Below are 21,838 nucleotides of genomic sequence, written 5' to 3'. Positions count from 1 at the left end.
AGCACCCAGGAGACGCTGCCAGAGCTTTGGCAGCAGCGATTCCCCTTCTCCCAGCTGGATGCTGAGGAGCTGGGAGGGGAAAGGCAGGCTGCAGCAGGGCAGGGGCACCGTGCTGCCTGCCATCCCAGGGCAGCAGGGATGCTCCAGGGCTGCAAATTACACAGGCACCCAAAATAGAGCTGATGAGCAGCACCAGGATCTGCCTCGCGCTAGCTGAGCCATTATTCCCAAACACAAAGGGATGGAATCATGACAAAAAAGACACAAAAGACTGATGGAGCCCAGGACATCCCTGCAGTGAGCTGCTCTCCAAGCCTCTGAGATGAAAAATGCACCAGCTCAGGGGGTGTTCCCAGGGGGAAGCAGCTCCAAAAGAACAGATTTGGATGTTCCAGGGCAGGTACAACCCCAGCTTGGCTCCCACTCACAGAGATGCTGCAGGAGGCTCAGGGAACACCGTGCCAAAGGGGGTCTGGCCAAAATGAAATTGATAGTAGAGATGGGCTATCATGCAAGCCTGAATTCCTCACTTAATTCCCAAGAAAGAGCAGGACAGGGGTGGTGCCTCTGGGCATTAGGGACTGCTCAGGAAGGCCCTGCAGTGCAGAGGGGCTGTGGGGCAGTGCTGGCTGCTGGGTTCGTTTTTAATCCCTGAAGGAAAGGTCATTTCACAGGTCCCAGAATGGGCTGAAGGCACCTCAGAGCCCACCCAGTGCCACCCCTGCCATGGCAGGGACACCTTCCCCTGCCCCAGGCTGCTCCAAGCCCTGGGGCACTGCCAGGGATCCAGGGGCAGCCACAGCTGCTCTGGGCCTGCCAGCAACTGCTCCAAAAATACTCCTGGTGAGGCATTGGGGGAGAGGAAAAATGACACTAAACCACTAAACCAGATAGAAACCAGTCGTTTCTAGCAAGGAAGACAGGAGACAAATTATAAATACTAAACATTTATTATTTTTCTCATAGGAAGGTTGCAAGATTCAATTTCAAACAACAGGACAAGGACTTTCATTGCTGTTGGGATTTTGTTTCGCTTCTTTTAAGGGGAAAGAGAGGAGGAACTGGTGTAAAGATACTACCAGAAGCAGTGCAAATCGAGATTAATTTCTTTCTTCAGCATGCCAGTGCTGAAACCACAAGCCAAGCCCTTCCTAGTTAAATCAAGTCCATTTTCCAGTTTCTTGTACATCACTGAACACAGTCAGGGCCCTCCTTCTCCTCCACCCCCCTCCAGGAACTCCCAGCAGGGCAGTGAAGCCTGGAGGAGCCAACACGGTGACACTTCACCAAAATGAGACCTGAACAGAACAGAAATGCACAGAATTCCTCCTGCTCAGCCAGACCTGCTGCAGCTCCCCAGCTGCCTGTCACAAACACGGGTTACACAGCCACAAACACACACGAGAGGGAAATCAAAGAACCCAAAAACACCTGACTTTTCAGTTTTCAGCTAAGGAAGGCAAGCTTTGAACAGGAGTTACTGACACCTTGTGCAAGTCCGCCGTTGAACAGCTGGGCACGGGAGGCAAGTCCTGCTCACAGGAAATGTTCCTTGGATCAGCAGAGGCAGCAGGCCTGTCCCCAGCAGCAGCACCAGCAGTGTCCCAGCCACAGCCCGGGGCTGCCACGTGCAAATCCCATCCTCTGCATGCCCTGGCCCCAGCCCTGAGCTCCCCAGGGCTCCCTCAGAAGTCGATGTCTGCCAGACCTGTGGGAAGGCAAGAAAGGAGGGTTTGTTCTTACCCTCACTGCACCAGGGTCCTTACAGACAGCAGGGAAGATGCTTTCAGAGTTACTTCAGTTTTTTTAAACTTAAACATGAAGGATTTGGCATGAGGAAAGCAGGAAACAAGATTGGGCTTGGGCTCATTTTTAATCCCTGAAGGAAAGGTCATTTCACAGGATCCCAGAACGATCCTTTTTTTTTTTCAACCCTTTTTTGATTGTGATGCAGCAACTAATTTAATGAAGTCAGTTTGCAGAAGCGCTGGAATTATTCATGGCAAGGTTCAGGAACCTCAGGGTCTGCCCATGAAATCAGGAAGACAAAGCAGGGAAGGCACCATTCGTGAGGGCAGTAAATTCACACAGCATAAAAAAGCCCAGCTTCAGGTTAAGGCACACCCATGGCACGTCCACTGATTATCACCCTTGAGATCAGTGCCTCTTGTCCCTGCTGAGACACCTCAGCACCCCAACTGTCCTTTCACTCATCAAAGAACGGTGCTGAGCCCCCCAAACTGGGGGGCCTGAGGACCTTTGGGCCTCAGCTCCTCTAAACCAGGCTGTGGGTTCAGTCAGCACTGCTCAGCCTGAAGAAATCCAGTGTAGAACAGGGGGCTGCAGCTCAGAACTCGGGAGGACTCAGGAGAGCACCAGCACAAGCAGCTCTGTCACAGCAGCAGCAGCAGGGTGTTGAGGAGCTCCTTTTACCAGTTTTTATTTGAAGATCTCCTTTTAGCAGCTCTGTCAGAGGCTTTGCTGCCCAGCCAGGCTGCAGAGACCAAATCTATTCCCATTTGCTGAGGAACAGTCAATAAATGAAATCTGCTCTTGGATACTCAGTCAGGAGCAGGGAAAGGGCAGAGAGGATGAAGGGGAGGAAATGATACAAGTGGCAGGCAGAGTTTTTCTGGAAAGACTGAAGTCCCTGAAATTGCAGCCAGAAGTAGAGACAAACTGTGACTGCAACAGAGTTGTCTTTCTAATCTGGACAAATACAGGCTGTGGCCATCCATGCTTCAGCCAAGCAAGTTCCCCTCATTTTATCATTTCTTCAGCAGCAGCAACACCCAAATGCTACAGAAAGCCTAAATCAAGTCCCTCTCTTTGGCAGAAATTCCAGGCCAGGAGAGACATAATTTTAGGAACAAAAGGAACAGGTAGAAGAGTTCATTTCTGAGGGAATATTTTTCCCCAGGGAGAAAGCGGCGTGGAAAACTTCAGTGTCAGATGGCTGCAAATGGGGACAGTGCAGAGAAGCTGGGATAAGTAATACAAATTTATTTTTGTGTTGTCAGGACACTGTGCCTTCATATACCGTGTGCCCATATGGCACTTCCCATGCATGGGATTTGTAAACCTTTCAATTAGCACTGATGGGATAAAGCAGGCAGTTATTTAAAGGAACCCATACGGCATCTTCTGGTGGAAAAATTCCAACTCCCCTGTACTGGACAGCCTTCCCACTTGGATGCCCAAACACCCTCCAAAGGCTGTGGAGGAACAGGGCCCAGCTGGGAGGTGCTGCCAGGCCAGGGATGGAGCAGCAGAGCCCTGGGACAGGGGGCTCTGAGGTCCCCCTGGGGGAGCAGCCCAGCCCAGCCCTCCCTCAGGACATTCCCATGGCAGGATCACCCCCAGGGGCTGCAGAGCATTACCCAGGTTGGTGCTGTCCTTGGAAGCCCAGCAGATGCAGTAGTGCTGCATGAGCTGCTCAAACAGTTCCTTTTCATCCAGGAATTCAAGGGCTTCTATTCTGTAGGAATAAAATAAAGGTCGGGATTTGAGCTGGATTCTCAGCAGAATTTTTGACTGAATTTTCACTTACTGGGAGTGAGAATTATGGCCAGAAAGGCAGTTACCTCTCCAGGGAATAATTACAGGTATTGTCCATGATGCCACCACTGGTCCCCCCACTGCCAATGCATGGAACAAGTGACCCACAGGGTGATGCAGCCCCTCATCCCTGGAATTCCCTGTTCCAGGACTCATCTGTGTAACTCCTCACAAATACTGCTGCTGAGGCTCTAAGGGGCAAAAGTTCCTAAATGCACTCCCAGGTGTGAAGTGCTGCAGAGGAGCACTCTGGGAAAGACTTTTCTGAAGAAAAAGCATTTGCCTCAATGATTCTGGAGGACAGAGTTTACATAACCCTATTTCCTGGCATGTGGAACAAGTGCAAGGAGCTGAACAGATCCGAGGTAGCCAAAAATGCTGCAGAGAAAGCACGAGCTCTGTGTCTCCACCAGTGCCATATGGTCCCACCACACATCCCTGTTCCTATTTAAACCACCTCTGATTTCCACTCTCACCTGTTCAGTTCCAGGCTCTGAGAATCCCCCACAGGTGAATATTTTGACCAAGGTAACTTGCTCAGCTAATTCCCACTATGAATGACTCACAGCAATTCACATTTCACATTATAACCCTAAGAAGTTACTCCTTAAAATTTCCCACTGTTTAGCATTCAATGCAGGAATATTAACAAAACCCAGGCAGAGTAGTGAGTGTTAAACAGCCTTTAGTCCCTGCTCTGTGCTCGGAGTTCTGCAGACCCAGCAGTCTCCCCCTCATGATTTCAACGTGTCGTGGTTTAACCCCAGCCAAAATCTTCACAAGGAACATCTTGGGGACTGCAAAAACTCAACACAGCATTTCTGTGGCATCTCCCATCTGCAAATTTCTGTCAGGAGAAGCCTTCTGTCACACCCAAAGAAGCCATCACTACTCCCAGCCTGCTCCTGGCAGCGTTCACCCTCTGGATCATCAGTGCAGGCATTATCCTGGAGCCTCAGCCTCAGGAGTGGTGTGTCCCCCTGGGCAGCCTCCAGTGCTCCACCAGGGGATCCCAGGCATGGCAAGGACCTTGGCAATGGCATCTGAGGATGACTCTGGGCTGCACAAGTGGTACCTTTTGACGTCAGGCTGTGGCAGGAAGCTGTACACCTTCATCATGTCCACAGCGTGGGCGTTCTCCCAGCCACTCAGCAGCAGTCGTTCCCTCTGGAGAACAAAGCACAGCTCTCACAGGCCCCCAGGGGAAGCAGCACAGGACAGCTTCTCCCACTAAGGTTCTCACTGGGCAGTGCTTGACCTGTCCTTTGAAGAGCTCCCAAACTCCTCCCTAAGCGTGTGCTGCTGATCTCTGCAGGGCCAGGCAGGGCTGGGCTCTGACCAGCAGGTTTTGTGCAGCCACTGACATTCAGCAGCAGAGAGAAGCTCTGGGGTGACCTAACTGTGGCCTGCCAGGACCCAAAGCAGCCAGCAAGAAACATGGAGACTGTTTATAAGGGATGGAGGGACAGGACACAGGGAATGGCTCCCAGTGCCAGAGGGCAGGGAGGGGTGGGAGATTGGGAATTGCTCCCTGTGAGGGTGTGAGGCTCTAGCACAGGGTGCCCAGAGCAGCTGTGGCTGCCCCTGGATCCCTGGCAGTGTCCCAGGCCAGGCTGGACAGGGCTTGGAGCAGCCTGGGACAGTGGGAGGTGTCCCTGCCATGGCAGGGGTGGCACTGGATGAGCTCCACAGTCCCTTCCAAACCAAAGCATGCCCTGATTCCAGTGGCCAGCAAAGGGCTCGGTGCCTGCCCCACCCTGCCCTGGTCCTGCTGAGCCCCCAGGGCACGCTCAGAACTCACAGGCAGGTTGGCAAAGCTCAGAGCCAGCCCTGTGCCCCTCACCTGGGAGTCCAGGGAGCTGCAGAGCTCCACCCCAGCCAGGTTGCAGTGCCGGCGCTGCAGGTTCTCAATCATGATCTGCCCAAAGCGGTCCCTCATGTTCACCTGGGGACACAAGGGGACAGAGATGGTCCCTTCCCAGCACAGCAGAGCCTGCCTAGGTCACAAAAGCCACGGGGTGCCAGTGGCACAGCAGCTCTCAGTGTCCAGGAGCAGCCCAGTGCCAGGGGGACAGTGCCACACACAGAGGCACAGCTGCCTCTGCCTCAGCTCCCAGCAGTCATTTACAGCTTGGGAGATCCTGTCACTCATTCCTGGAGCCACCTAGTTCCCCTGAGGCACTGTTTCACTTCCACAGGGAGAAACAGAGTTCAAGCTGATGTGATTTTTGCTCCACTTTGCCAAAGAACACAGAGGTAATTATGTAATGTTATAGAGCCAGAGCCAGCACTCAGCAGAGTTTCTTTTTGCTCTGCTTTAGCCAAATCAATATTCTATGGTTTTTTACCACGTATGGATTAAGTCTCAATTATTTTGCTTCAACATAGTCCAGAAATTGTCTTTCAGAATAGCTGTATTTTCTCTACAATGAGCTAACCAAGCTACAAGTTAAAACACATTACTCCAGAAATTCAGCAGAAACTGCTGTTTCTACAAAAGGACATGGCCCACTCTCATTCCTCAACAACTCCCACCTACGAGAGCAATTTCAATGACAACAATGCAGGTCTAAAAATGCCCCTTTGGTTTTACCTGCTCATAATTGATAACCATGGCCACGGGGAAGGTGCTTGCTGCCCACTTGAGCAGGTTTGCAGACTGCTGGGGGGTCATGTAAACCAGCACACACTCAGCCACCAGCAGCGTTGGCAAACTGTAAAACAGAACCAGAGCAGAACATGATTTCCAGCACAAGAACAAGAAAAATCTGCTGAGGATTGTGAGCAAGCAAGTCACCTCATGTCTGCACAATTTCCTGAAAGAGCTCCATCTTTTATGAACTAGACACTGAAGATTGAATGAAATCTCTTCATCACATTGGCTCAAACTGGGCTTTCTGGCAGCTGTGAATTAATGAACCACAGAGACTCCTGTGGCTGTGAACCAGAGATTTCAGGGATCAATCTCCCCAAGAGCCAGCCCTGAGCACAGAACACTGTGCATTCTGTAAGTCCTCTCCACAGCAGGAACTGGGGTGTGTTAAAATTCCCTTTGCAGGACAATTGTGCCTTGTACACACAGCTCACACTCTTGTAGAGATCAGTGAAACCAGCCATCAATTACAAATAGGAAAAAAAAAAAGTTTTCTCTTTAAAAAAAGTTTTAGAAGAATTTTAATTAGACAAATTTGTTCAGTATCTGTAAAACAATCTTCACTTATTATTATCTAACAAAATGTAATGTATAGTTTGCACGTTGCCTCTTCCCCCTCCATCCACAAAACAACAAAAATAGACATCTACACAAGTGATTTTCTTCACAATTATTGAGTTTGCTTTTAATTGCTGGAATGAAAGGGGAAAAAAAAGTCACTAGAAGCAGGAGAAATTCCACAAGGAGCAGCAATGTAGGCAAGCAAGGCAACATTTCAGAGGATGGAAGTGTAAAGAATTAAATGGCAATTTGATGCATTCTGCTTCCCCATATGCTCTCTCCCACCCAGCCAGATCGCTGCTATTTATATTGCTTCCATTTGAAAGGTCTGTCCATCATCCACTCAAAACTCAACTCCTGCCCCCCCAAAGCCTCGTGTTGAACAAGAGAACCCCTGGGGAGATTTGGGATCCAGATCCCAAGGACTCCACTGCAGCCCCAGCAAAATGTTTAGGAAACAGCAGAGGTTTAAGAGGAGGCCACAGGAAAGAATTACAGAGATAAAACTCGGAAATCTCAGAATCCTGGAGTGCTTTGGGTTGGGAGGGATCACAGAGGCCACCCAGTGCCACCCCTGCCATGGCAGGGACACCTCCCACTGTCCCAGGGCTTCCACGAGCCCCCAGTGAAAAAAAAACCCCACAAAAAGCCAATTAAAGCCCTGTGATCTTACTGTATGTCCAAGCTATGCTTCTTTAGCTTTTCCTCCAGATCTGAGGAGGAACGCAGGTCTGCTCCTACTATGGAATACCGACTGGAGTCCAGGCTGTGGGAATCTGCAATTTTGGAGAGACAACAGTGAGAGGGATGTGGAGCTATGAACCAAAACCACGGGAGCACAGGAACTGGAGCCCAAGTTTGCTCTGTAACACCGAGCTGTGAGCAGCAAACTCTTCTTTCTGAACCACGAATTCCCCTCCTAGCTGTGTTTTCCAGTGCTCCATCACCACCAGACCCTGCACTGAGCTCCTCTCCCTCTGCAGCCATGCAGAGAGGTTAGCCCAGCTGTTACCATGGTTTCCAGGAATGCAGAGAGAAGGAAAATGGCAAGATTAAAGGCACGGTTTCTGTTTTGTTTGGGGAGTCTTCTTAGGTGGCCCAATGTATGCACACAGGAACCAGATAGAAGTACATCAATTTCTGAAAAACTGAGCTAGGTGACAATATTTCAAATATTAACAACACATACAGCTATACAAATTAACTGCATATGTAGTTATATAATAAATATGGGGAGCAGCCAGAGACTTGGGGCCAAAAAAAAAGTTATCATTTAGCCTTTTGGTATGATTTAGTGTGATTTGGTATGATTTAAGAAAGAGTCAAATTACAGAAGGTATTCTGATTTTGCTGAAATTCCCCTGGGATACAACAGGACCCTGTGGATGCTCCCCAGCAGGAAGGAGGGACAAATCCAGAGTCCAAGGAGGCCCTGCCACCCTGCACAGCTGGCAGGAAGCAGCAGAGCCCCTTGGCATCAGTGGTTCTGACACCCACAGCAGTGAGTGCACCCAGAGGAGCCCGGTGCCACAGGAGGCACCTCCCAAGTGCTCCACCAAACCAGGCAGAGCCAACGTCCTGCCGAACACTGGGATGGCTCAGGAGGGACTCCAGACCTCCCTGGGCAGCCCCTTCCAGTGCCTGGCCACCCTTTCCATGGAGAAATTCCTCCTGATGTCCAGCCTGAGCCTCCCCTGGCACAGGCTGAGTGAGCAGAGAGGTGGCTGAAGGGGCAGGATGAAAGGGGTTTCCATCTCAGGAGAGGGGAAACAACTGGGGACAAATGTGGGTTTTCCCAATCATTAAAACAAACCAAACATCCCAGAGGATGCACCTCTGCTTGGTTTTCAACTCCCTGGAAGTGGCACTAGCAAGGAAAATAGCTGCCATTCCAGCAACACTTGGGAGCAGATCCAGGAATCAGAAACAGTTCAGAAACAGAGTTACAAGGGAAGAAAAGAGAGAGAAAAAAAAAAAAGTTGTGCAGCATGTTGAATGATTCAACATTTTGAGTCAAGGCTTTTTCCATGTGCATGTTCTGTAATAGCTTTACTACTTCCCACACCCTTCTATTTAAGTGATTACATCAAGGCCATGATAATGGCATCAAAAAAAGCCACCCAAAAACCCCACCACACACAGGGAAGTGTTTAAATAGGGGTTGGTTTCTGTCCATGGATACGGCACAGCGAGCGTCAGCCACCACAATTAGTAGGGAATTAATGCCAGCTCCCTGTCCAGCTTCGGAGGCTGGGTCACACAAATACATCCACAAAGAACAGAAATAAAAGCCAGAAATAAACCACAGAACTTTTTAAGTGATCCAGGAGAGAAGGAGCACAAACACTCCAAGGTGGAAGTAAACGTGCCTTGCTCACACCTCACTGATTGGAGCACTTTTATCATAAACCCCTGAATTGGTTTGGGGTGGAGGGGACCACAGAGACCACCCAGTGTCACCCCTGCCATGGGCAGGGTCACCTGCCACTGCCCCAGGGTGCTCCAGCCTGGCCTTGGGCACTGCCAGGGATCCAGGGCAGCCAGAGCTGCTCTGGGCACCTGTGCCAGGGCCTGCCCACCCTACAGGGAAGGATTTCTCCTCAGTATCTCACCTAAATTTCCCCATTTTCAGTCTGATCATACTTAACTAGGCAAGCTTCAACTGCATCACCTCCCCCTTAGGCAGCAAACACACTGACTGCAGGGCAGTGGCAGCTGGAACAGCTGGAACTGCCACTGTCCCCAGCCTGGAGGTCACAAATCCACCCACAAACATCCCAAAAACTGCTGGGACAGGGTCTGGCACCAACTCCTACCTTACTGCAGAGCTGGAGGCTCTTGGGGCTGTGCTGTGCAGGGAAGGGCTGCACTGGGCTGTTCTGTGCACTATGAAGTGAGCAGTCTGCTGCCCAGGGCTGAGCAGCCCTGCTGCAGATGGATTTTACAATTCCTGCCATCCACAGGGCAGCTGGAAAAGGAAAACCGAGCTCCAGCTTGGCAGCACAGTCACGAGCTCCCCATTGATTTCTTGTGAGGAACAGGAGTTTGTTTTACCTGAATTGATCCTGTGTGCATGTTCAAAGCCCTCTGCTCACTCTTCCTGCAGTGCTGTGACTCAGGCCAGCTGCCCTAGGGCTGGCACAGCCAGGGACACTTGGTGGCTTCAAGCACTGCAAATGCCATATTCCAGGCACTAATTCCTACCAGGCACCACCACTGGTGCTGGTTTTTAGTGAGGTTGTTTGGTTGCCTGGGGATGTGTGTGATGCTCACACTCATGTACAGTGATTTTCTCTGAACTGGGCTGAAATGAAGGCCTGAGAAACACCAAGCTCGGATTTAATGGCAGAAATACAAGGCAGGGGATGGAGAAGGGGGGAAAGATGAGCCCCCCACCCCACCTACCCCAGCCCTGGCACAGGTTCATCTCTCCAGGGATATCCAAGAGGATGCTCTGCCCTGGGCACACAGCTGTGTGATTATTTTCCATGACTCTGGCACACAGGCAACAACACAAGTGGTGAGATCTCACAGGCATAGAACAAGACAAGCTTGTAGTAACTGAGTAGCAGCAGGAGCTGCTCATGGTTGCCTTTTGACCTCAGCTCATCGAATCTTTCCTTCCCAGCTGGGTTAGAAGGGAGGCCTCAGGCCCTCCCTGCTGCCCCAACCCAGCTGCTGGGGCAGCACTGCAGCCTCCAGGCACACCAAGCTCTTCCTCTGCCTCAACAATTCAGCTTTCTTCTCTTACTCTCTTCTCACATTAATGCAACAATTTCCTGGAGCTTTTCCAAGAGACAGCATGCAGGATGCTATTGACTCCAAGTGATTTCATTAGGGTTTTCATGCTAAGGTGTCTGTGGCAGCTTCACAGAGCAGCAGCCCCTGCAGCCTGCTCTGCACGCTGCTCTCCCCCAGCCCAGGCTTCACTCCACCAGCCCAGCAGGCACTGCCACGCTCTCAGCTTGTCCTGGGAGCCCAGGCTCAGCCCTGCAAGTCCCCTGACACCTACACTGGGCCACAAGAAACTCTGGGGATGGAGGGAAGCTGAAAGAACCAAGTGGCCAAGCTGGACAGGGCAGGAGGTTGAGAGGAACACAGTGAACAGCCACGGTGTGACAACATCAGGGTGAGCAGAACAGCAGAGACAGGACCTGAATGCCTCTCCATATCAGCACAACTACACCAAAATTCCAAACAGCCTACACATTCCTGGTGTACCAGAGGCAGGAGTGTGCCTGATGTGGGGAGGCAGGCACAGGGAGGGACAGGATTCCAAAATCCTGGCCCACATCCCACAGGAATGAGCGAGCTTTGCTGCTCCCTGTGGCAGTGGTAACCCCAGAACCCTGCAGGGTCTAACACCTGTACCAGGTCACTCCAGAGGTCTCCCTGGGATGATACCCAGCCTTCCAGAGGCCAAGAGCAGCTCCAAAGGGAAAAGTCAAGGAGAGGAAACATCTACTAACACTGGCACCCAAGTTGTTTTCCAGCTTTTTCTCAAAAGTCCTTAGAATTGCTTTGTATTTCTGGACCATTACTGAGCTCATGCTTTCATCCATCTATTTATTCTAATACCCAGATCCTGCAGGAAGGCAGCAATAATCATTTACATGTGAGGCACAAACTGTTTTCCCCCCCATGTGCATCACTTTCTATTAATCCACATTGAAATCATCATCAAGTCACTAATTTCACAAGATACTTCTACAGTTCTCTACCACTCTTCAGAGTTTGGATTTGCCAACAAGCTGCCACTTACTAATCACTATTTTCCCAATTTTTTCTTAGTGTTGAACAACAACATACCCTCAAGCACAGATCTCCATCTCCTCCATAACAAAAATGAACAACATATGCTCGCCCTCCATCCCAGCTCCTCATCCATATGAGAACCATTCCTTCCCCACAACCACTGTGCCATTTCTCTGGCACACTTTGGCATGGGACACAGTCAAAACACGTTCTTGAAATCCAAGCACTGTGCTGATGTCCTTTTCCAACAGCTGTGTTGATTTAGAGAACTCCACCAGAGCTGGGAAGCACAACTCATCTTTCCAAAGGCCACGGGGACTCTTTCCCAACACATCCCACGATTCCTGGGTTCCACTAAGGCTGTTAGAGCTCCCATGAATCACTCACCAGGGACATCAGTCCTGCTGGCTTGGGGCTCCCTGCATTTCCCCTGGAGCCACCTGAGGCACAGCCACAACCTTCCAGCTGAAGAGTTTTAAATGAGAGGGCGCAGACCAACCAGCAGCTGAGTAAATTCCTTGTCAAGTCCCTTTAGACCTGCAAGAACTCTCAGCTCACCTCTTTGATTTATCCACTTATTCCAGCACCTCTCCTGCTGGCCCTGCCCCAGGAAGCAGCTCCCTTAAGTGATCCTTGAACCAGAGCTCTCAGGGCTCTCACTGGGTCTGGCCTGTGGCTGGGCTCAGCTCAAAGAGTCCCACAACCCTTCCACACCTCCTGGGCACTGCTGCACCCCAAAACCTCGGTGCAGAGCCTCCCCCAGCCTGGCAGCAGGCTGTGACACCCAGCCCTGAGAGGGAAGCAGCTCCAGAGAAACCAGTGCCACCAGTCCAGCCCTGAGCAGGGGGAAGTGGCCATTAACAGCCCCAGCTCACAGCAGGGCAAGGCTGACAGCTCTGCAGGGTTCTGCTGCTCCAGATGTACCTGCAGCTCCCCAGGGACACAAAGGCAGCCCCTGGCACGGCTCTCCCTGGGGCCAGATGTGCCCAGCAGGGCCTGCCTGCAAGCCAGGGGTCCCCTGGAGCCTTCTCTGAGCTGGGCTCTGGGCCTTCACCTTCGGAGGCCTGAGGGGCCAAGGGAGAGCTCTGCCCTTGGAAGGACATCTGCAGGGCTGGGAAGGGAAGAGCAGGAATAAAATCTGCAATAAAATCTGCAGCATGTGCCCAAACCTGGGCTGGAGCTGTGCCCAGGGGAGGGCCCCGGTGGTGACAGCAGGCTCTGCCAGGGTCACACTGCCAGGGTCACACTGCTCACACAGAGCAGGGCATGGGGGCTTGCAGGAGCTGCTGCCCCTCCTGAACTGTCCAACTGTACAGCTCAGCACCTGCACTGAGAACATGAACTCAATGGAGCCCAAGGAATTTTCCACAGGTAAAAAGGTTGACAAGGGCAGTCCTGACACAAACACACAATTATAGAATGACTTGGGCTGGGAGGGACCTTAGAGATCATCCAGTGCCACCCCTGCCATGGCAGGGACACCTTCCCCTGTCCCAGGCTGCTCCAAGCCCTGTCCAGCCTGGCCTGGGCACTGCCAGGGATGGGCGTACACAACCTTCTGTTCTTAATGAGGGTAGAAACAACAGGGAACAGCCACATCACACCTGAAATGATTATCCTTTTAATACTAAAATGTAACAAACAGCACTGGCTCAGGAGCCTGGACTGTGCAGGCTGTGTTTCTGCTGTGAAAACTCTGCTAAATGTAAAGATTTGTGCTCTTAATGAGACAGAAAGCAGATAAACACTCAACAGATATTTTAATCCAGTATCCATGCCTCTCTGTAGCACTTTCTCCTTTCCTGTGACAGAAAAGGAGCTACATATGAGAGAAAAAGAAAAAACCCAACAACTTTGTGCCAGAATAAAACCACTTAAAGAGAAGACATTTCTAACATGACATGGAACAAATGGGCAGGAGTCTGTAAGAGAAGAAAAAAGCCTCTTTTCCCTCCCAATTCTCTGTCCAAACAGCATTTCAAACATTAAAAGCCTGCCCACATAGCAGAACAAAATGATCAGAAAAGTTTTAAAAGTGCTGCAGTACATCACTGACTGAGTTTGAAGATGACTCACCTATTAGAAGAGAGTCCCCTGAATGGGATTCCATAATTGGTTTTGACAGGGGAGGTTTTGATCTGTGGGAAGAAGGAAGAAGCATCTCAGAGCAGTTAAGCCTGTTGAACAGTGTGCTTACAGCTTTTTTCTTAACATATATATATATATGTGTGTGTGTGTGTCTGTGTGTGTGTGCCAAAAGCAGCTGAGGGAATATCTCTGCCCTCTGCTGGAAAGGAAAACCTTTGCAAGTCGGGTGAAGTTGGAGCTGACTTTTATACACAATTTCTTCAGTGCTGAGAGAATCCTTCAAGACTAACGCAGGCACTCTGCAACGTGTCCTCAATAACCCTGATGGATTCATTCCAACAGGACATTCCCAGCAGGCACATCTGGGAATTCCGTGCTGTCCTCAACAGTAAGGGAAGGTTTCATCACCTCTAACTGCCAGGACACTGTCCCTGCCACACAGCAAGCTCTGCTTGGCTCCCTGAACTTTGACACATCCCCTTCTGCAGCCTGGCACAGTGGCTGCAGAGCCTGCCTGCACAATGAGCCTTTATTCTGCATACAGTCCTGGAATGGTTTGGGAAACGACCTCAGAGCCCACCCAGTGCCACCCTGCCATGGCAGGGACACCTCCCACTGCCCCAGGGTGTCCCAAGCCCTGTCCAGCCTGGCCTGGGCACTGCCAGGGATCCAGGGGCAGCCACCTGTGCCAGGGTTCCCCACCCTGCCAGCCCAGAACATGAAGAGTTTCTCAGCAGAGATGAAACAATGGCACTGACTGACAGCCAGCCTCCACGGCTGAACACAGGCCTCAGACTTACTTGATATTATGTATTTTTCTTGCAACGATCATTGGAAAATCCACTTCAAAATATTTCTTAGGGAGAAGATTTTCATCCTGGGAATTGCAGGAAGACACTAGAATTAGGGACACTCGAGTTTCACACGCACAGGACAAGACAGAACCTCCAATCCTGAACAGTTCTGGTTTGGCTTACACTGCCATTTGTAACAGTGTCCCACAGCTTAAACCCCCTAAATTCCAACAAAAACCAGCTGAGAGATGTCAGAATGCCCTCTAAGAGCTAAAGAAATGATTTACCACCGGATGTGGTAAATAAAGCAAAGCTGGGGTGGGAAGGGACCTCTGGAGCTCACCCCGCCCAAGCCCTGCCCAGGCAGGGTCACCCAGAGCAGGTGACAGGAACGTGTCCAGGTGGGGCTGGGATGACTGCTGACAGGAGCAGGACTCTAACCCCAGACACACGTCACTGAAACACACCCTGCAGCCGTGTGTCTGGGCATGTGGGGGAGCACAGCACAGCAAACTGCCACAGCATGCAGCAGGATTTTCAGCACAGCCTCCCAGGGAAGAAGCAGGAAGGTTTTGCCCAGGCTGACCCAGGCAGTGAGCACAGCTCTCCCCCAGCCCACAGGCAGAGCACAAGCAGCCCAGCCTGCCTGCACTACAAAAGAGGGGAAAGCTCTTCACTCCGTGCTGGCAGGATTTCCCAGCCTGGTGGAGAAGCTATGCCAGTCTCTCCTTTTGTGATGGATGTTGCTGCCCGTGGCTTTCTGAGATGAAAGCAGCCCCCAGCAGTCCAGTAACTGCCCCCAGCTCTGCACATTCACTGCACCACACCTGCTCTCTGCAAGGACAAAGAACTGCAATTACAGGCCCCACTTCAGCTCTTAAGATCACTGTTACCAAAACAGTACATTGGCAGAGCTTTTATAGGAATGCAGGTGAGAGAAAAGCTTCACATCTCAGGGAAAAAAAAAAAAAATCAGAATTGTCTCTCTTCCACTGATGGAATACAATAAATTGTGACCAAGCAAAATGCTCCTCAGGCTTCCCTCCAGGACCCAAATTTACCCATGTAAATGCTAATGGGAAGACAACTCATTCAGAGGTGTGTTCACCCAGAATGATACCATCAAACAACACCTGAGTGATTGAATTTCCATGAATTACACACACACAAACAGTGCTGTATATGGACCAGGCTGCCCAGAGCAGCTGTGGCTGCCCCTGGATCCCTGGAATTGTCCCAGGCCAGGCTGGACAGGGCTTGGAGCAGCCTGGGATAGAGGAAGGTGTCCCTGCCATGGCAGGGGTGGCACTGGATGATTTTCCAGATCCCTTCCAACCAAAACCACTCTGTGATTCCATGATTTACATAAATAAACTCACAACTGGGATCCCGGGGGATGTGGGGAAAGCGTGGCAGCAGGTCAGGGAGTGCTCCTGCCCAGGGGATATACAGTAATATAAATATAATTTATTGCATTCACTTGTCCCTGGAGAGCTGCACGGTCCAGCCCTGATCCCCAAGAAAGACAAGGAGCTGCTGGAGAGGGTCCAGCAGAGGCCACAGAGCTGATTTGGGGTCTGGAGCATCTCTGTGATGAGGAGAGACTGCAGTAGCTAGGCCTGGTCAGTCTGGAGAAGGGAAGGCTGAGAGGGATCCATCAATCCATACCAATCCCTCCCAGGGGTGTCAGAGGATGGTGCCAGACTCTGTTCCGTGACAGGATGAGGAGCAATGGCCACAAACTAAAACACAACAAGTTCCACCTGACAGGAGGAAGAACCTCTTTCCATGACAGGGGAAAGAGCAGAGCCCTGACATGGCAGAGCCTGGAACAGCTGCCCAGGGAGGGCGTGGAGTCTCCCTCAGGAGCCATCCCAAACCCACCCGGACACGGTCCGGTGTCACCTGCTCCAGGTGACCCTGCCTGGGCAGGGGCTGCCCTGGATGAGCTCCAGAGGGGTCCCAGCTGTGGTGGGGCTGTGTGGGAGCTCCTGCAGTGCTGCCCTGGGGGACAGAGCCAGGCTGCAGAGCCCAGAGCAGCCCCTCCGGGTCCCCAGCCCCCTGTGGCAGCCAGGCCTGGCCCTGCTGCCCTGGTTACCTTCAGCCTCCAGAACAGGGTGTCCATGCCAGCCCCAAGGTTGACAATCTGACAGTTGCATTCTGTCTTCTCCAGGAAAGCCTTGATGAGGTGACTGACCCCGTGCACACGAGCATAGTAACCTGCAGCACACACAGACCTGGCCAGTCACTACTGCACACAACTCTCCACGTTTAACACCCGTGAAGGGCCCTAGGCAGTCTGCAGGGACAATAATGCCTCTTTTTGAGATACCTGAGGGCTTCTGTTTTTCTTTTTTAATTACAAACAAAACTCCATGCACTGATAAAACTCAGCCCCTTGGGCAAATAGAAGTTTTAGTCAAGTTTCACCTCAAGCAGAAAACAATAATTCTACACGTGCAGAGACCCAGCTGTCCTGGGTCAAACCAACATTTGTGACTGCTTTGAGATCTCTGCACTGGGACACAGAGACAGCCCATTCAGAACTCAGAAAGCAAAGGAAGAGACTCACAGATTGGTATTTAAAGTATCAGACACAGCACGGATGGAATTACTGCTGTGAAGAAACCTTGTCTCACTCTCTCAGACATTCCCTGTCCCCCAACTCCCAGGGTGCAGAGGTTTTGTCAGGACAGGTGAGGTGCCCCCATCCCTGCTCCAACTTGCCTCTGTTGATCTCAGGTGCCTTCCTCTCTTTGGCTTGTCTCACAAAATACTGGATGTACGGGTCCTTCCAGTAGCCAACACTCACAGCAAACCTGTGCAGCAGCAGGGAAAAGAGAGAATTATGAAATAAGGTCCCCAAAAGTTACCCTGAAAGATACACAGGCTGGAAAGGTCCCTCTGCCCTGGGTGTGCACATGCAGACAGGGTTTAAAAATCTGTTCCATGCGTGGAACTACTTGAATTAAGAGGTTATATATAAAGTTTAGTTGGAAACTTTAGCTGTCACCATAGTCAACAAGCATCCTTTGGCCTCTTCACTACTGGATGAAGTTTTGTGAGCAAAGGCCCAAATCTCAAATATTCCCTCCTGGGGGACCCAGAAGATGAGCTGTCTGTGTCCAGCTCCTCAGGCACACAAACGAGCCTTTACTTCTAGCCACTGTTACATGACAAGGTGTCTGCACTGATTCCAGAGCTCCAAGACACCCCTTCAGCGCAGTGCTACTCTGCTTTAACAGAGCTCACGGCTTTCACAGCCCATTCCCAAGGAAAACCCTCCAGCCAACAACGCGACAAGCCCAACAGCACAGCCCGAGCAAGCAGCGTGGCAGAGCTTCAACCCACGGCCAGGCAATGACCCTGGTGCCCTGCCAGCGCCCAGCCCGGCGGGACAAGCAGGGAAATGGAAAACCCCAGCCGGGTTCTTGCCTCAGGGATCAACCGGGCCGGCCCAGGAACGAGCCCCGGGCGGGGCTGGCGGCAGCGGGGGCAGCTCCGGGGGCACCGCGGCTCCGTGCCGCCCGGAGCATCGCTCCTCCCCGGGGTTCACCCGCGCACACGCCGGGACCGGCTCCGAGCTGAGCCGGGCCGGGCCGGGCCCTGCACAGAGCCCCGGCACCGCGGCAGGCCGGGGCCGCTCCCGAGCCTCGCCCGCCCCCCACCCAGCCCCGCCGCGGGGAACAACGGCGGGCACCGCCCGGCCCGGCCGCTGGCCCGGCTCCGGTACCGTTTGCAGACGGACGCGTCCTCGCAGGTGCCCCGCACCGCCTCGTCCGCCTCGTCGGGGCCGGCGGCGGCCGCCATGGAGCGCGCGGGGCCCGGCCGCTGCCGCCGCCCCTGCGGCCCGCCGCCGCTCATTGGGCAGCTCCCGCCGCAACTCGGCGGCCATTGGTCCGTGCGCTCATGGCTATGCACAGCGCCCAATGGGAGAGCGCGGGATGCAGCGCCTCGCCCGGGAAACGGTGGCGGCAGCGCAAAGCGAACCGGGAGTTGTAGTCCGGGAGCCGCTCGGCGGTAACAGCGCGGATGCGGGGTTGCGGATGCCCGGGACCGGGCGGCCCCGCCCGGAGGCTCGGTCCGGCTGCCCCTCGTGAAGCAGCGCAGGAAAAGCCGTGCTGCTGAGCCGCAGCACCATCCGGGCTGCGGGCGGGACATCCGGGCCGGGGGCGCCGATCACGTGCGGTGCGGGCGGAGGGCAGGGCCGGAAGCGGCGGGGCCGGGCCGGGGCCGGGCCACCGTGGGCAGGTGGGCGCCGAGCCGGGCGCGGGGGCTCCGCAGCCTCGGCCCCGCGGGGCCGGTTGGGGGCGAAGCCTCGGGGGAGCGGCGGGCCGCGGGGGTGGAGGGGGTGAAGGCTCTGCCTCGCCCGCCCGGGGGTCGCAGCCGCGCCGGGATCCCGGGGGTCCGCGGGGCTCTCGGGGGTCCCGAGGCGCCGTTTGCACCGGGCGCTGCGGGTCTGCGCCCTGGCGGCTTTCGCTTCCTTTCTGCCGCCGTTCCTCTCGGCGTCTTCGCTCTGTTTCTCCTTCCTCTCCCATCGGAGGACGCTCCGAGCGCCTCTCCCGGCCCTCGCTCGCCTCCCCAGGACTCGGTGTTAGCAAAGCTAAAGGAGCCCTGTAGCTGCAGTTGCCAGCAGTTCCCAGCTGTCGGACTCCGGGAGGTTTTTAACTGGGCAGCAACAAATCTGTTCCCAGACAGGGAAGTGCCCTGCAGCAGCAGCTGTCCCCGAGCTCAGCATGCAAATTTCACCAATGTCACACACTGCTTCTCTAGCAGAAATCAACGCGGAAACTTCCTTCTGCTTTTAGTAAAGATTTCATTTGAAAATCAGGTCTCCTGTTGAGGGTATAAATTGAAAGTCTGTGCTGGTCCTGACAGTATAAAGTTATTATCTGAGTTTATGTCTTGGTGTTCTCCTTTCCAAGAACTCCCTCCACGGGGTGTTTGTTTTCCTTGGAGCCCACACAGCCCGGGCCAGGTGTGCCAGCTCATAAAGCCCAAGGAGGAGATCTTTAATAGGTTTGTTTTGCTATCAAAGAGACAACAACTTCCCAACCAGCCTCATCCTCTCGTTCCCATTTCATATGACTCAAAGGATTTTTGATGTTGTCGGGGGTGGGGGGGGGATTGCTGGCATTCCCTGTTTGCGTGTGCCAGCCCCGCAGCTCCAAATCCCGGCTGGAATGTGGAGCAATCCGGGCTGTACCGGGCAGGACAAAGAGCTCGGGGTGCTTTGTGCTCCCCGGAGGAATGCGGGGCAGGCTGGAGCCCTGGGTGGGGAGCTGGCACTGACCTTTGCCCGGGCACGGGTGCGGTGTCTGGGCAGTGCCCCGGGCACGCAGGGAGCCTGCTCCCCGGCAGTGCCGACGCTGCTGGCGTTGGTTTTCACGAAAAGCTGTGTAAATGGCACCGAGCCGTTTGGTTTGGCAGGTTTGGCTGTTTCGTATTGCTCACCTGCTGCTCGCATTTCGTGTGCTAGTCAAGCATTCCTGTGGTCGCCAGGGCCTTATTTTATTTCCCAGAGTAAAGTCCCGTAGCAGGGACGGCTTTTAACAGGTTTCACTTCCAGGTATCAGCGCTGAGGCTTTCAGATTTGGTTTGAGAAGCACTGCAGGGCTCATGGAAGACATGAGAGACACTCAGCAGGGTCCCACAGGCAGCAGTGCATGTTCTGTTGAGTTTGTTGTGTTCTGTTGGGCTGGTGAACTCTTTTGTTGGTTTTTTACACCGGGATGGATCAGGAGGATCCTGTGGGTGTGTGAGTGCTGCAGAGGTGGTGGCTCAGTGCTCAGGGCCCTGCACTGTGGGCAGCCCTGCAGGGAAGAGGCTGCTGCCAGGAGAAGCAGTGCTGGGGTGTGTTTGGGTTCTGAGTGAGGGGTCCATGCCCTGGGGCTGATCCCTGCCTGCCTGCTGCAGCTCCTGGGGCTGTATTTGGATGGGCTGTCTCCTCCTGCTCTGCTTTTCCCTCCCTCAGAGCTTCCTGGGCTGTGGGAGAGCAGCCACGCTGCCCTGAGGTCAGCAGGGCTGGGCACCCTTGGGTTGTTGCCTTAATAAAGGCAAATAGTTTATCCTTAAAAACCTTATAGAGAAAAAAAATACAGCTTCATTTTTTTAGTTTATTACAGTACAGTACTATAAAACTCGTGGATTGTGAAGCTGTAAGATAAAAACGAATAAACTTCTGAATCCAAGCAAAAAATACCATCTCACACATTTAATCCCAACCCTGACCAAAAAAAAGATAAAACTCCACAAGGAGCTGAGTGCAGGGAGGAATGACACTGCCCCTCTTCCAGCCAGCTTCCAGGGGTGCCATCCTGGGCCTTGCACCCCAAATACCAGACCTGGCATCAGGGAAGTAACACCTTGATATGGGAAATGAGAAAGGATGGGCAAGAGCTCCATCAAAGCTGAGGAATGGCATTTATGAGAAGCCTGTGAGTCCACAGATGGAATTATATGGAGTTATGAAATACATGTAGGAAACTAATTAAAGAGGGGATTAGCTCAGTGGAACAGGATTCCACAATAATTAATAGATGTGTTAAATATTTTGCAGCAATTATCTCATGGATGTTCTTGGCTGCCTTGAGTGTTCAATCTGCTGCTGAGGACTTTATATTTCATATATTGGACAGATTTGTTGTCAGTGCTGCTGAGGGGAGCAGCACGAGCCTTGGGAAACCTCAAATGTGAAACATCCGAGCTTGGCAGGGTGACTTGGCACAGCCTGGCACTGGAGGTGGCATCACAAGGTGATCTCAGGGCAGGCTTAGCTGGAGGAGTGAACTGGGAGCCCTGGTGTGTGTTGGTGCTCGTGGCATCCCCCAGGCTCTCACATCCAGTCAGGATAACTCCCAAAAAGCAGGGCTGGGAGCTGCAGGTGAGCAGAGGCAGGGCTTGCTGGGCAAGCATCACTTCCACTAATGCTGAATTAAAGCATTGCCATGAAGTGGCATCTTGGCCACAGCGGGCACAGGGCTGATCACCCAGAGGAACCAGCTCAGAGCTGACTTTATCTTGAGCTACAGCCTGAATCCAGCTGCAAACAGCTGGGAGGTTCAGTTAGCCTGAAAAAAATTAGCTGGAGAGGGAGTGGAGAAGAAAGGAGTAACTTTAATTCTGAGCTTCATGAATTTCAGGTGGCCTGTGATTTGTTAGAGGCCACGTGCTGGGATTGCTTTTCATGGGATTTCTCTCCTAATTCCTCTAGATCTTTATCTCTGTGGAGGCCCAGGGCTTGTATCCCCTGGGAGCAGCTGGCTTGGCCTGGGCACAGAGCAGTGAGGGCTGTTTAGGATATGCTGTCTCACAGGGTTGAGGAGGTGAGGTTGTCCCTTCCCTTGGGATGCTTCCTGAGCAGATCCTCACTGCAGCAGAGCACCTGAGTGTTAGGCTCAGAAATTTAAATTATATTATGTTTGATGTC

At 52.7% G+C, this 21,838-nt stretch overlaps 2 protein-coding genes across 3 annotated transcripts in view; one reads left to right on the top strand and one right to left on the bottom strand.

Moving 5' to 3' along the window:
• Positions 1 to 931: 931 nt before the first annotated feature.
• Positions 932 to 18,262, bottom strand: LCMT1 (leucine carboxyl methyltransferase 1). The gene is made up of 11 exons (XM_041401924.1): positions 18,143 to 18,262; positions 17,137 to 17,228; positions 16,508 to 16,629; positions 14,416 to 14,492; positions 13,604 to 13,665; positions 7,446 to 7,548; positions 6,152 to 6,272; positions 5,402 to 5,503; positions 4,634 to 4,725; positions 3,381 to 3,478; positions 932 to 1,708 (listed from the first exon to the last, which is right to left on the bottom strand). Exons 1-11 carry the CDS (start codon positions 18,217 to 18,219, stop codon positions 1,686 to 1,688), a joined length of 969 nt encoding a protein of 322 aa, XP_041257858.1. The 5' UTR covers positions 18,220 to 18,262; the 3' UTR covers positions 932 to 1,685.
• Positions 18,263 to 18,655: 393 nt separating this feature from the next.
• ARHGAP17 (Rho GTPase activating protein 17) overlaps positions 18,656 to 21,838 on the top strand; it is a 42,240-nt gene continuing 39,057 nt past the window's right edge. For both annotated transcript variants that reach the window (XM_041401559.1, XM_041401558.1), the window contains exon 1: positions 18,656 to 18,660. The gene's annotated coding sequence lies outside the window, so the exon portion shown is untranslated. The remainder of the gene's footprint in view (positions 18,661 to 21,838) is intronic.

Source organism: Onychostruthus taczanowskii, unplaced genomic scaffold, assembly GCF_017590055.1.
Source record: "Onychostruthus taczanowskii isolate IOZ18803 unplaced genomic scaffold, ASM1759005v1 scaffold19, whole genome shotgun sequence".
NCBI classification, from domain to species: Eukaryota; Metazoa; Chordata; class Aves; order Passeriformes; family Passeridae; genus Onychostruthus; species Onychostruthus taczanowskii.
The sequence above is the reverse complement of the archived record's forward strand: the minus strand, read 5'-3'. Positions and strand labels throughout refer to the sequence as shown.

What these genes read in the sequence shown, in the direction of transcription:
- LCMT1 (XM_041401924.1), bottom strand. Translation starts at nt 18,219, where the DNA reads ATGGCGGCCGCCGCCGGCCCCGACGAGGCGGACGAGGCGGTGCGGGGC. An exon ending in CCCTGTTCTGGAGGCTGAAG is followed by an intron (nt 14,493 to 16,507) that starts GTAACCAGGGCA and finishes TGCAATTCCCAG; the next exon opens with GATGAAAATCTTCTCCCTAA. An exon ending in GCAGCTCCCTGGACTCCCAG is followed by an intron (nt 4,726 to 5,401) that starts GTGAGGGGCACA and finishes TTTGTTCTCCAG; the next exon opens with AGGGAACGACTGCTGCTGAG.